Source organism: Triturus cristatus, chromosome 2_2, assembly GCF_964204655.1.
Source record: "Triturus cristatus chromosome 2_2, aTriCri1.1, whole genome shotgun sequence".
Classification (NCBI taxonomy): Eukaryota; Metazoa; Chordata; class Amphibia; order Caudata; family Salamandridae; genus Triturus; species Triturus cristatus.
In genome coordinates, this window is record NC_140582.1 from 212,760,417 (window position 1) to 212,775,893 (window position 15,477).

Consider the following 15,477-nt stretch of genomic DNA (forward strand, 5'->3'; position numbering starts at 1 on the left):
AAAGTATTTCTGCCTAATAAACCACGTTAATCATCACTCGGAATTTGAAGATAAGAAACTGATTGATATTTGTACTCCCAACATCAATGAATGCCACTTTCCTGGGGAACTTATTTTTTTTTGTTTGAACAATGCAGTGACCTGATACTTTTTTATTATCACATTTTATGTTTTTATATTAACCTAGTAAATATAGCACACATTTAGAGGTAACATCTAATTGTTTATCAGAAGTAAGTCCCTTAACCCCACATCTAGCCTGTATGTGGTTAGTTTTTCACTAATATGTTCAAATGTCAAATTAGAAGAGATCCCAACTTGTCAAAACTCAGAACTATCAATAAGTCTTATATCTGTCGGCTCGTTACAGCTTTGATTTTGGGGTGGAATAATGCACAACTTATTCTGTAAGCAACATAGCATTGGCCAGAATGTTTTTTTCTATTTTTGGCTTGTGGAAAGGTTTGTTGTTGATGCATTGTAACACTCAGATGATTTGTTTGTCAGAGCCGACTGCGGAAAACGGCACCTCGGATCCTACAGCTATTGACGGAGTGGACAGAGACCTTTCCATATGACTTCCGGGACGAGCGAATGATGCGCAACATGAGAGACCTGACACAGCGTATGGGGAGCGGCGATGAGGTCAGTTTGCTGCTGAATGAAGTGTGGGAATAGTTGAATGCTCTGTCAGCTGGGTCACTGTGATTAGTGTCTCCTACAAACGAGGTCTGATGGCCGCCTTTAGATATATTGTATCAGAGTGTATTGTAATTGCATTTATATAGCACTTAATACCCTTGAAGAGGCGTCAAAGTGCTTTTTCGGCGAGTAGCACGCTACTCCGGAACCCACAAAGGATTAGTGGTGAATTAGTGTATGGAAATACGAAAGTAATTTGAGTGGTGGATATGTTACTCAGTTATTTGGATTGAGAAGGATAGTGGAGGGATAGAAGAGGGAAAAAGATAGACCAACATGTCCACCATTCAAGTTAATTTCATATTTCACTATACTAATTCACCACTAATCCTTTAGGAGTTCCGGAGTAGCGTGCTACTCTTCGAAAAAGAGCTTCAACGCCCCAGGTAATGAAAACCTCCAAGTTTCTAATAGATATAATTTACTTGCTACCCTCAGTACTGTTTCTATTGATACCCTTTCTGCACCCTCTCATAGAATTTCATTAACACTTTGTTGGTGGAGACAAATTGTTTGGTAGATATCCAAGGTCCTGCCTATTAGGAGACTTTTGGGCAATTCCAATGTGAAGATTGTGGTAGCCCCTTGACGCAATGCACCTGAAGGCCAAATTGTATATTAATTTATTTTCCTATTGTGCGTCTTGTCACCTGCCTTGTGTTGCCCGTGCTCTGCTACTCCTGTTTGGATTACTTCTACATACAGTGGGTGACAATATCACAAAATGCACACAAAAGGCTGATGGAGGTGGGCTTCCTGTATGTGGTGAATTGCTAGAAATGGAAAAGGGGCACCTGAACATAAGTGCTGCTGTAAAGGAGGCACTTTCTATCTTTTGGGAGAAATTATGAGAATACACTAGGCTGTACTTGGTGGGAGAAGGGACAGTTGGTGAGTTTAGGTGAAAGCATGTTGACTCTTTTATCGCAGCCTTCATTCCTGCCACTTGGACTCCTCTTCCCCCTGCTCGCCATGACTCGCTCAGCTCGGTCTACGGAGAGCATGAAGTATTTACATTTGGCTTCGAGCAGGAAGAGCTTTGGTTTAGCATTCAGTTCTCCATTTTAGAAAGATTATCTAACTTAGCCAGATCAAGCAAGCCCACTGTCCTCATAAAGTAACTGCACAGTTCAAAACTACCTTACCAATAAAAAAAATATCCATTAATTCTCACTTTGTAGCCACAGTACCTCTAAACTCACAAGTATGAGCGCAGATCTATATTCATAGTTTTTTTTTCATTCATTCATTTTTTTGGGCCCTCATTGTTTGATTGGGCTCCACAGCACACCTGTCTGCACTACACATTGGTACCAATTCTTTAAAAAAAAAAATGCAGTGTGTGCTTTGGCCCCACCCAGAGGAGAACTGCTCTCTCAATGGTGTATCATTCCGCCTTCCAGTAAGTGCTTTCCTTGGGATGTACAAGAAGCTATAGCGATGTAGTCATGCAGGGATTTTCTGCAACCAGATGTGCAGCCCTTCCTGGCGCCATTGTAGGGAATGGTCCGGTGTACCTCGATTGCGGTGCACCAAACAGACCTGAGGAAGGAGCGCAAACTTCTTAGGTGACGTCAGGAAACTTTGCCCACCTTTGCGAAGGTGGCAATTTTCTGACTTTGTACGCAAGTAGAAATTTCACCGCTCCCTAAAACTAGAGCTCACGCCAACGCTTGATTTGTCCAGAAAAGATCATTTACATTTTGCCAAAAATACATACAGCATTACTTTAACCACTTGTTAAGGCTTGGAGGTGATGTAAGTAGCTCTTAGAGCTCTGCGTTGTTTAATCAATGAGGAGATTGCTTTTGTGCCGCACATCATCCTTAACCCCGGCTTCTTCACGCTAATTGACCTGTCCACGTGTACAACGAAGATTGCGTTATCGCATTTATCAGTAGGACAGTCCAGACACCTTTACTCGGGAATGGGGTTATTTACTAATCTCCAGGCTGTGGAGCATAGATCCATAGCAGTTTGAACTTTCACCTTTTCACATTTCGACAGTGAAACATTAAACATTGCAAAATAACATTCAAAGCCACCACAGTCTTCGTTTCACATTGCCACAGCTCACAGAATCCACCATAACAATTGTGCTTGTTTTTCGTCCCTTGTTTACATGCTCGTGTGATGCAGCTTTGTGTTACAGTTTTCACTAGTAGGTCATCTTTGAGCTTGTGGGCGGTCAGATGTGCATTGCTGCATTATTCTGTCAGGAATACCCTTTCACATGTTTTCAGCAATCTGAGTGGGCGTTGTAGCAGGGCCAGCCTTAGGGCAGTGCGACCGGTGCGGCCGCACTGGGCGCTGACGTTGGGGAGAGGGGCTGTGGTTACCAGTATCTTATGATTAGAGAGATGAGGGGCACTTTTGTCGGGTGGTAGTGAAAGAATGTGAGAAGGCGGTTATGGGGCGTGGTGGCTCCAAAAGCGATTGTCGTACTGGGCGCCACCAGCGCTAAAGCCGGCCCGATGTTGTAGCTTGCTAGCGACGTGTGTATAGGTAGGGCAACATTCTGAACTTGCATTTCACAGTAGGTGGTCAGGTATTGGTGAGGGTGGCAGGTCTGAGAAGGGGGTTGGACTTAGAGGGTGAAGTGTCTAGGGCACTTCCCGAGAGAGGCCTGTAACTCCCTAAGGGACCAGTCCCCCCTTTTATTGTAACTCTCATGTTTTCCATGAGGTTTTAGTTAAAACTGCTTCAAGCCATCAAATTCTCAAGAGGGAACTGCAGCGGAGAATGAGGAATCACAGGACAAATTAAACCCAGAATAATCCACGTTTGTCGTTCCCAGAAGCTTGAAAGGATGTATTCGTGTAAGAGACCGCGGGCTGTGAGATCGGGCTAGGGATCTTGCGGGGGGAACCGAAAATTACAAGGGAAAATTATTCATGCACTGGAATCTAATTAGGCCTTGTAAAAAAAAAAAGTAACATCCCTGCACATCAATAGGTCGCTCACGTGAGGAGCAGGTTGAAGGAAAAAGTGTCCTTGCAAAGCAACCTTCTGCAGCCTGAGTAGATTCAGCACAGCAGAACACCCATCACAATGAATATTCAGAGCTAAACATGTATGAATTATCACTCACCTGAGTGTAGATTTTCTATTATTAACTTAAATATGATGCCACTTTGCAAATTACATTTAGAACGACACATTTTTTTCAGAAGATATTAGTGCCAACTATTTTGGCCCTTTACCTCAGCGAGTGGTCGCCGGATATTATGTAGGTCTGACTGATTGGCAGTTGTCTTATTCAAATACTCTAATGATGAGGCTATAAAAATAGAGTGTCAGAATATGCACTAGGCTTCATGAGAGGAAGTCCAAAAAGGCAAAAATGTACAAACTATGCTTTTAGATGGACCTTGCTTTACTGTCGATTTGTGGGTCTGACTACACTAAGAACATAAAATAAATATTCAGTGTTTACAGTTCACCAAGGCGTGTGGCTGCAGGAAGAACAACACAAATTGTTGAAGTTGAGAAAGTAAATATCAGCTTGGCACACTGGCTTTTCCAAACAGTGACTCAGACTGTATTTCCCAAGTGTGTGCACAAACCACGCCATGGGCATGGCGGTGTAAGTGGCTATCGAATGTACATAGAACTACATGTAGCATAGCTTTCTAAGGTAAAAATCTTTTCGGAGTACTTTATATCATTTGATTTGCTTTGTTTCAGTGCTTAATTTAAGCCGGTGGTTTCCGGTGTTTGGCATGTGCACTTAATTGTCAATACAGGCCCCTATCAGAGTCTGCCTCATGGTGGCACTGTTTGCCTTATTTAGAGTTGAGCACAACACTAGTCATTTATTAATTCATTACAAATTACCAATACCTGCTGCCCAAACCATTCAGCTTTGGGGGCCTGGAATAGTCTGAATTGTCACATTTGTAGGAGTGCGATAGTCAGTGGTTGTGTTTGTATTGTCATTGGCAACACTGGCAGGGGCAATGGGTGGAGTGAGTTGAAGCAACCTCCTCAGGAGGGCCCTGGCAGTTATGTTTTTTACAAATTAAGCTGCGTCCTTTCTGGTAGAGAGTATCTAAAAGCTATGTGTGAGTCTCCTCTTTACTATGGTGAAAACTCAGCCACGTGGAAGGTTTAGAGATTGACAAGGAAATGCTTAAGTTGAGATAGCTAATCACCTCCTTCCTGAAAGTGTTATCCTTTGAAGAGTAATTCATGTCGTTCCGTTATTTAAAAAAATTCCCAGACTGATTAGCGTGCAGAGCAGGGGCTACCACCTGGACGTTCCATTGCTCGCTACATGTAGCTGCTTAAACTTGAGAACTGACCGAGGCAACAAACCAAGTTAAAGTTGACATACAAATGATTAACTTTGGAATGAGCCAAGCATCTTCCACCTCTGCATCTTTATTGACGGTTTAAGCTGAGACTTCATGGACTGGACCTAAATTGCGGTCTTCCGCTTGGCAAATATCTATTGAATGTCATGGTTTGTAGCCTCCACCCAGTAATAGATGGCATCACAAACTCGACCGAAGGACGGTAAGACCGAATCCAGGGTTTTTACATTTGAGGACCATCTTTGCAGAACAATGCAAATGAGCCTCAGGCATCCAATATTTTTTTTTAATGAAATCGAAAAAGGGTGACATCTAATGCAAAGGTTTAGATCACTTGGCTTTGAGCCAGTATCTTACAAGTTGCAATTGGCCTCTGTCAGAGCTGTTGTTCAGTGATGTTTACTTTTTGGGATTTGTTGTGTTCAGAATTTGCAGAATTTTTGCAAGACTTGACCGTTCAATTCATTCCTATGATATTAAGCGTGATGTGTGACCCTTGCAGATCTACCGGAGGAGCGTGCAGCAGATCATCCAGAAAGTGATTCGGAGGCTTGCTGCTCTCAGCCAATACGAAGAACTGATCGCAAAAATCAGCGCACAGGCCACTGACCGGCTCACAGTGCTGAAGACCAAGCCACAGGCAATCCAGAGGGACGTTATCACAATCTGCAGTGATCCCTTCACTCTAGCACAGCAGCTTACGCACATAGAACTCGTAAGTGGTTTTAGCTGATTGCAGCGCTTGCTTATTTAAACCGCAATCTGTCTTTGTGTATTTCTGTTCCTCCTAAGCCCGAGCGTCACTTCACAAAATTAAAATGGAGCTTCCTCTTTTTATCTATGTATTTATTTGTTTATTTATTTGTGCAATAGGAGAGGCTCGCATACATCGGGCCTGAAGAATTTGTGCAGGCTCTTGTACGGAAGGACCCTTTGGACAATGACCAGGTAAGTTTAGCTCTTGTGCATCAAACTGAATGCTGCATATCCATCTACTTTCCATTCCCAGCTCATGGGATGTCTGTGGCACAATATAGAGAGACTGATAAATTCTCTTGGAATTTGAAAGGTATGAGATCTGGGAAAGCAAACAAATCTCTCCTAACCCTTACGCCACCGACACCATCCCGACACCATCCCGCAAGTCCTGTATGTCATGCTGCAGAGGTGCAGAGAAGCATCACTGCTTTATGAAAGTGGCATATTTGTGAGTTTTAGGTCTGGCTTGACAGTGCGACAGTTTGCAAGACGTATAGTTACCAGTTTTTTTTAAATATTCAGAGAGTGGACTTTGGCTCCGCCCCGAGGAGTATTCCTCTCTGACCTTATGGCATTAACTACTTGGTGCAGCATTCCACCTTCCCGGAAGTGCTTCCATTCGAACGCATGAGGAACCATTTTACATCACAAAACTACACTAGGTCATGGCACTATTTGTCTGCAAGGTGTGGTAGATGGCACATTGCCCCGGGTCTCCATAATAGCACATTAAAGCGGTGAAATGCTAAAGTAGCACATGGTGTCACAAACTACAGAAATGAATGACCGGCTGCATTTAGCTCCCTGTAGGAGCGAACGAGTCCGGTCAGTCTGAGCGCCAAGAAACGAGACTCTGTGTTGTGCGCTACATTAATGCTCATTATTGTTATAATCAATCAATCAAAACATTTATAAAGCGCGCTACTCACCCGTGAGGGTCTCAAGGTGCTGAAGGGGGGGGGTGCTGCTACTGCTCGAAGAGCCAGGTCTTGAGGTGTTTCCTGAAGGGGAGATGGTCCTGGGTCAGTCGTAGGTGGGTGGGTAGGGAGTTCCATGTCTTGGCAGCCAGGTAAGAGAATGATCTTCCTCCGGAGGTGGTTGTGCGAATCCGTGGTACGCTGGCGAGGGTGAGGCTGGTGGAGCGGAGCTGGCGGGTTGGAGTGTGGAACGTGAGGCGGCTGTTGAGGTATTCGGGGCCCGTGTTGTGGAGCGCTTTGTGTTACCCTTCCCAGGCCTCCTACTTATGCGTCTCAGTGTGAAGGTTTTGTCAAACTGGAGCTGAGGGAAGTAGGGGGATATTCTTGAAAGAAACTAAAGCTACAACCTCAGAGACGAACAGGTGGGTGTAAAAAACTGAGGTCCTGAAAAGGGTGCACCTGTGTTCTCCAGAAGCAGTCACAACAGGTTGTGTAAAGTCAGTGGGACTATAACTATTACTCTCCGCATCTTACACGAAGTGTGATGTACATCCACTCAGGAAGTGGGGGATTAGATCAACAAACCATATGCAAGATGCATTATTTTCCAGACAAACATATATATTTCAACGATACTATGGTGCGCCCAACCCACATTTTCAGGCAGGCATAGTCACCGGTGGTAAACTCTTCTCAAAAAATTCTGATTGTCTACAAACTAAAGCAAGCATTGGCAGAGGTCAAGCCTTGGCAAGCTGGTGTAATGGTTACATTTGGTTTTATTTTTAAGTATATGGCACAAACATTAAAAAAGATTGGGGAAAAAACACCCTGCCACCTAATTGACGCAGTTATAAGTTTCCATTTATAAATGTAAATATAAAACCAAATTAACAATTGCATATCATTTTAATAGAACCATAGAGCTTCTTTCGGGGAGGCGAATGTACCCTTTTTAGGTCGAAGCCTACCTAACAGCGGAGTTGTCTGGTTGTGAAAAGACTTCTTGTGTGCGTTCTGAACGCTTCCTGGGAATTAATTCCACCTATTGCTTACCATTGGCTTAGCGGTTTGTAACTCACATCTTCTGGCTTTCTGTTTTCTGGCTTTATTTGTTTTAGGCTGTCCAGCATGGCTCCGTCACTCGTCGTGGAACAAACCTTGTTCACAATCCCTCCTGGGATTCTCCCACACATGCCATTACATTTTGTTCCTATCTTGTCACATTTGCTGTAGTTCAAAGACAGAGGTCCAATGTCATGCTCTGTCTTGCAAGGGAGCTTGTTTACGTTTCTTTGTCTGACTTTAAAGTGAGAGGATTTATGCGACAACATTGTCAGTTACTGGGAAAGAGAAGTATTTTTTCTAGCACACAACAAAATGTAAATGTGTGTAATGAACTGTGCAAATATTTCAGAATATATCAGAATTATGAAAGCACAAATGAAGCACATTTACTTTGTAATTCAAAACTGTGATGGAAACAAACATTTTAATATGATGAAAACAAATCCGAATTCTAGGTGATTCAATTTCCACACACTGTTTGTGCACTGTGTAGTTTTATCAGTAAAACTGTATGTGCATAGCTAATTGTCATTTCAATTGAAAATGTATTGGCAGCAATGGCAGTGCCCTACCACACCATGCATACTTCACACTACACCACTCCACGTCTCTCTACTCCACGATGCAACACTCCACTCCACGCTGGGTCGCTCTATTCCACTCTGACACTACCCTCTATGACACTCCATGCCACTTTACTCCACTCCATGACACATTACTCCACTCTGCGCTGTGCCACTCTATTATATATGCACTCCATATATGCACTCCAGTCTCTGCCACTACACTCTACGACAATTTACTCCACTCTATGCCCTCCACTATACTCCCTTCCACTCTAGGGTGCTCTACTTTACTCCACTGAATGCCACCTTGCGCCACTCTGCTGTATGACACTCTACTTAACTCCACTCAATGCCACTTCACCCCATGCCACTTCAATCTTAGACACTCTACTCCACTCTACAATACTATGCCACTATACGTCACTCCACGCTATGCCACTTCACTCTAGGCCACGCACCTCCAGTCTACGCCAATGAACTCTGCTAAATTAAGTAATAATGAACAGCAGCCACGCTGGTGTGCAACATGGCTAAAACACATTGGCAAAGCCAATAGCTCTTGCAAAGGCGACACTTATTAGCTTTGCCAATGCTTGTTGACAGGGTTTCTACACTGGCTATTTTTTTAGACACTTTGTTTTGTTCTGTAGAAATTATTCTTATGCGCTGCATCATTTGCAGTGTTTTGCCCTTGTAGGCAACCAACGTAGCTATCCTCACAGTACACTATGTGCCCACAACTCCGCACCTGCATATTTTACTTGCAAGGAGATAGTAGACCCCTTACCTTCTGCCATTGGGGAGTTTCCCAAGGAGGTGGAGAACTTGCTTGTCATTTCCAAACCAATGAACATTTATTGGTGACAGTCTAGAGTAGCACTGCCGACATGGGGTAAGGTATTCATCAGCAGACCGCAGCACACCGTCTGCAGTATGTTGTACTGTGTAAACACCAACAACATTAAGCAGTATTGAAAATGTACATGTGGCCTATTTTCATCTCTTTCCTGTCCCTTTTAATTGTCTTAGAGCTGTTATGGTGACAGAAAGAAGAGCCGCAACTTAGGAGCCTATGTGGAGTGGTTCAACCGACTGAGCTATTTAGTGGCAACAGAAATCTGCATGGTGAGTAGGTTTCTTTGTCTTTGCAGTGCCTGCATGCTAAAGAACTAAGGTATAAAATGTTATTTAAGGAAGCAAAGGTAACTATTTACGAAGTTGGTGTGAGCAGTATGGTATGGAATACATAGGACCCATGGTTGAGGACACAGAAAGAAGCCCATTGGCCTCACAGCCTCAAGACCCCTGAAAATTGTAGGAAATCTGATTGACAGACTGATGGCTAATCAAATATCCCTAAACATTGAGGCCAATTAGCTGAGGCTTGAGAATCTTTCAGACCAAAAGACTGTTAGCCTATGGCCAATCGGAATGGACTTCAGCTGGCAAGGCAATCTGATTGGTCATTAGGTCCCTGTTGGATTGGCTTAGCTTCCAGCTGTCTTCCTGGACATTCAAGTGAATAGGGTGGGTGGAATTCAGAAGTGCAATTGGTTAGATTCCTTTCCAAGAGGGGGTGCACAGTAGAACACCTATGGGGAATGAGACACTATGGTTAACTCCCAGATATGCAGTCGTTTCACTGTTTTGTGATGGGGATGCAGCTCTGAATCTGACGTTAGATAGAGTTAGAAAACATGAGGTAATGAATGTTTTTCTTTCTTTGCTGCAGCCGGTGAAAAAGAAGCACAGGGCACGAATGATAGAATATTTCATTGATGTCGCTCGGGAATGTTTCAACATCGGCAATTTTAATTCCCTAATGGCAATCATCTGTAAGTACTTTCAGCCTGGGGATTTGCATTCAGAGCTCCAGTACCTAAATCACTTCTGACACAAGGAAACTGTGTAATATCAAAATGTGCTGAGGGACTTTCAGAAAGAAAAGACCTTGTGCGCTTGTCGTGCCAAAGCAAAATCAGCTTATCAGGGACCTGTCGGAAAGAGGATGCTGGGGATTGTATTGTAATAATAATATTAAATTGTGTTTGTATGTTTTACATGCTGCCACAGTTTCATTATATTTTAGCAAACTAACATGTTACTATATCCACAACTAAATAATCTATTTGCCTCAAAAGTAACGAAAGCAGAGCCATTTTGTTGACTGTTCACACTCGTGATTTGCAGGTTGCGAACAGACTGTGATAGCAAGTGCTTTACGAGGGGATGCAGTTAGTTCCATGTCAACAGGATACCGTGTTTCCAGCCTTAGGCTTTCATTTGACAACCTAATAGCGGCGGCTCCTCCGTTAAGGCGGAGGACCGTTGCCCCATTGCTCGCAAAGCAGAAAAGAAAAATTATGATAAAATCGTTGTTCTTGTTTTATTTTTTTGTAGAGGCGGGCCTAGGTTAGGGTGGGCGGAGCTGGTGGGACAGGGGGCATTTAGTCTAGAGGCAGTGAGTAGTTCTGTTCATGCAGACATTGGGTTCATCAGTTTGGTACTTTTCACATATTCCTTGGGATCCATGCCAAGGTTTAGGAGCCTTTACCTATACCGAAGTATATAAGTAAGATACTAAGAGCCAAAGTACTGATGCATCGTTTCGGGGAGATGTTCAGGATAGAATGATGTTCCATTGCTCCATCCTGTGGGAGGCTGTGAACCATAGAGGTATGCTATGGCCATCTGTTATTGGGAAACAAGTACTGCTTTTTACCATTGAAGTGATGCTGCCGAGTCCTGTCTCCCAAGTCATTATTCATTAACATCTGGGAGTGTTCTGTGAGCTTCAGAGTCCAGTGCATTGTTGCTGAGAATTTCTGAGGCATGATCTACTGCAGAATTAAACCCTAGGACACAAAATGTCTATTTACATTAGATGTTTGCATACAGGGAAATAATAACAAGGGCCTTTTGTAGGAACTCTGTTTCTGGGATATTTAATCTCTGCATTGGGAAGCATGTATTGCTTTTCCAGGTTTGGAATTTGTCACAAAATGTCTCTTGGAGGGCGCGAAGGATGAGAGTTGAACTCAGTTTGCATGCTGCCACAAAGAGTGTTTATTAGCATGGGTTTGAGAGCTGGATGCATCTCATGGATTTATGATCATTAGAACTTATGACTGTTAGCAGGATTGCAGCTTTGGACATTTATTTCTGCTTTTCGCCGAATTTGGTTGTTAGTTGTTACATGACTTTATCTGCCTGCCAATCACGTCTTTGCACAAATTGCACCGCTCTGTGCTCCTGCAAATATATCCAGCTGAATAAATGTGTTTTTTCTTGAACTCCTATTTTATTTTGATAGGAATTCCCCTTTAGATCACCGTCTGGCAGTACATATCTACTGGCAAATGAGCACATGCAAACACTGCTTGGGAGTAGGACCTTATGGAAGATGTGATCATAAGGTCATGTGTGGCATGGCATTTAAGCACAGATGGCCTAGGAAAAGGAAATGGAAAATATTTGTTTGTCGATCGTATTACTCAGTTACGAATGCACAAGGCGTAGACTGCAGTAGTAATGATCCAGCTCCTGTAAACACGAATCCGCCCTTACCATACCTGGCAATAAACAAACACCATAGCAATTGAGCATTTTAAATGTGGTGATTGTTTGTATTAGAATGGAAGTTTGGGGCTGTGTGCTGGGGAAGAGACTGTAGGGTAGTACAGCAATAGAGGAGTCCAACTTGTGACATCTGTCCCTTTTTGTTTTTTTTTTTGTTTTTTTTAAGTCCCTAATTTATAAGAGATTGCTCTTTCTTTATAACAATCTTGATTGGAAGAACTCTCACAGTTCAGTACTCCACTTGATGTGTCAGCAGCTAGAGTGCAGAGAAGAAAGGCACAGTGTTGTCTCCACTTTGACTCTTCAAAATAAAGAACATGTTATGTTCTTGTGAGGGTTTGTCACTGATGGAAGAGATCCATTAAATGAAAATCAGCTAATGTGAGTTGAAATGTGCACTTAGATGCCACCGTACAATATTTACTCTCATCACCTTTAAAAGAACCGAAGTTAACTTGGCCTCAAGGTTTGAGTTTAACCTAACAAATATGACTAAACGTCTAAACGAATGGTATTCAACCATGCTGTACCCAGAGTCCATATTGTATTTCCTGATGTGCAAGAAAGCATTAATCTAGTATATGATTGTTGCACTTGAGAGGTAGAGCCATTAATAGTTACTTTAAGTGTAATTAGATCTTTTGGAAATGTTGCTTTACATTTTTTTCCGTTAAAAAAAACAAAAAAAAACACCTAAGCAATCGACTAGATATTTCCTATTCTAATTCTCATTGCAATTGAATTTTTCTGAGATCATCAAAAATGTTGCCCTAATTTGGGGGGAGGGATTCTAAAACCTATTTTGCTTCCGAGTCACTTTAGTCACGCATTCATTTAGAATCATACATTGAGGCCTGGTTTTTCCAAAGAAAGGAATATATTTACAAAATTGTGAGCTTTAGTGAGCCTCTCCTCCATATTGTCAGATGTAAAAACTGGTCAACCCAGGTAAAAAGGAGCACGTGAATGCCATGGAGGCTGCACAGCAACCTTTGCGTTAACACTAATTTCCCAGGGTGCCAGATTTAAGGCTCATTGCCAGAACGCGGATGTTTTGTTGAACCTGACATAATCTCCACAGACTTTCTTTGACTACTTCGATCTCGCCTCTGCTCAAAAACTGCAAACATTCTAATCTATGCAGTAACATTTGTGCATTATTTTAGGTCGAGCCTAGCGCAGCGCTGCTCTGCTCAACTTTATGTAAGGGCTTTTAGAAAGATCACCTCACGCTCGCACACGCTTGTGCTTTTGTCCCAGGATATTGGCCTTTGCATGCGTCTTTTTAACAAGGACAGCACGCAATTGGGCAAAGTCGGGTGCGTGTCCCGCCTTTGCTCCGCCCACGGCCTATTGCGTGCGGTTACCCACACAGACACCATCTGGTTTGAATTATCGTGCTCCGAGGCGTGCACGATAATTGAAACCAGATGTCTCGCTGTGGTGCATGCGCACCACTCGTCTTTGCCTTACTGTGGGTTCAGTGGCATGGTTGCAGCTACACCAGCGCTGTTGTCGGGCCGTTGCAGGGAACCTCTGTGTAGGAGGGAGCCTCATGTTGCGGGGCGGAGCTGGTACTCGCGGCCACAGTAACAGTGTGCACCACTCCTGCTGCCAGCGGATGCACTGCTTGGCAAAAGGGAAGCAACCTCTGGGTGGCGTGTCTCGGTGCAGGCGGGCGGGCGATGATCACGCCTTCCAGGACGCAGCACGCGGAGTTCTCCAAATGCCTTGAACCTGCAGCGGACGATTGGCGGATGAAGGTATGGGAGAAAAGCATACGGCATCGGCGCCGCTATACAAATAAACAGGCATACACGTGTAGGATTGATAGTTCGGATCTGACCACGAGGTGTAGCTCCCGTATCCTTTATTACTTTCACTTTTCTCCGCTCCTCCCTCCGCTGTCCTATCCCACATAATCGCCTTGGGTGGGAGTTCACGATGATACACCCCTGCCACTACAAGAGTGGTGGTGCAGCCCACCACACATAACACTCTCTGGCTGGGAGCACACAGACTTCGGCAGTTCTGCTGGTCCTAGCCCTCGGAGAATGGGTGTCTCATCTGGTCTGAGCACACTTTTCTTCAGCGGTAGCGTTCTCCTCCTTTTCTGCACGGCTGGTGCAGTCGGATTTCCTTGGGAGTCAGCCCCCTTTCCTCCCCGTGATATCAGCAGGCAGCCCCCAGAGGGCGCTGACCATTCCTTGCACCCATATCAGGTTTGCTGCTTGAGCCCTGGTAACCTCGAGGTAGGCAGTAGCTGGCGTCTACTCCTGTTGGGTCTCCAACCCAGTGCATGGGCCAAACTTCAGCACCACTTCCCTTTCGCCTCTCTGCACTCAGGTCTCCTCTCTCTCGGGCTCAATACTGGCTTCTTTTGTGCTGTGACACAGTCCCCGCCTGGCTGGACTTGTGCTTCACTGGAGTTTATGGGCCTCCGGAGGGCAATACAGTCTTCTCATCTCCTGCAGTAGTGGCTGCCTGCCACCAGGGGGCACACAGTTCTCTCAGCACTAGTAGTGGGTTACAATGCTGAACCTGGTTACTGTAAAAAGAGTCGGGCTTCGCTATTGACCACTCTCCTGGCCTGAGTAGGTGTGGTGGGGTTGGGGGAGGTCACCGGGCCGTTATATTCACTTCTGGCTACTCTGCATTCAGGCGTTGAGGGGATCAGTAAGTTTTTTATTTCACAGGCGGCTTTCTGGAAGCATACTTTGGTGGCAGGGGATCACTAGAGGGCATGCAGCACTTTCCATACCGGTCTCAACTCTCCTTCACAGCCGTGGTCTCCTCTGCAGCACAGGACGTGAGTGAGGGGCCCTTCCCGCTGCTACCCACACTCTGTGAGTTTGTGCGGGGTGCTGTACAGAGTTATTTTTCAGTAATGCTGCTGTCCTCCGACCGTGTAGAAGGCATGGGCCTGGAGCCTCCAGGACGATCTCACCCTTCACTCTGCAGTCATGGGTTAAGTGCGCACAGTGGGCCCACTCTCATTTTCTTTCTGAGTGGGTGCCAGCATCCTGGCTCACTACAGGTTGCCGTGCCCGAACGATCCTCCTACCATGGGGGCCGCGCTGGAGGTTTGCATACCTGGCACACTCATTGGGAGGGCGCTGCTCCCCTCCCCTTTCCTCTCGTCAGAACTGATGGTGGCAGGCTTGCATGGGTGGCAAACGGGCACCTCACCAGGTAGGGGCATAGCATGCTGGGCTATGTCATACCAGAGATGCAGCTGTAGGCTGGGTCCAGACTGCCTGGTCACCAATGTGGTGTTGTGGGCCTTGGCTCACATGCTAAGTGGAAGAACAACACGGATGCTATTGTAATGGGTGCCAGAGGTTCCCAAACGTATTCGGCCTTCTGCCCCCGTTTCAGAAACAAAAATAATCAGTGCCCCTTTGAAAATATACCTTCTTTAAACGAAAAAACAGAAAGATGCAATGGCTAATTTGCTTTCTTCTATGTATATATATTTCTACCTACGTCCCTACGAGGTCTCGCCTTTGGGACCGTATCAGTGCTTAGCCATGCAACACTTGATGTTGTTGCACCAAGGATATTGTGTTG

The 15,477-nt window shown here is 44.6% G+C and overlaps 1 protein-coding gene across 1 annotated transcript in view; it reads left to right on the forward strand.

The window, feature by feature from the left end:
• The window catches only part of RASGEF1B (RasGEF domain family member 1B), an 83,923-nt gene that overhangs the window by 39,108 nt on the left and 29,338 nt on the right, over positions 1 to 15,477 (forward strand). Inside the window, exons 4-8 of the mRNA XM_085641244.1 lie at positions 508 to 645; positions 5,521 to 5,733; positions 5,892 to 5,966; positions 9,358 to 9,453; positions 10,061 to 10,163. Coding sequence (XP_085497370.1) covers positions 508 to 645; positions 5,521 to 5,733; positions 5,892 to 5,966; positions 9,358 to 9,453; positions 10,061 to 10,163 — 625 coding nt within the window. The remainder of the gene's footprint in view (positions 1 to 507; positions 646 to 5,520; positions 5,734 to 5,891; positions 5,967 to 9,357; positions 9,454 to 10,060; positions 10,164 to 15,477) is intronic.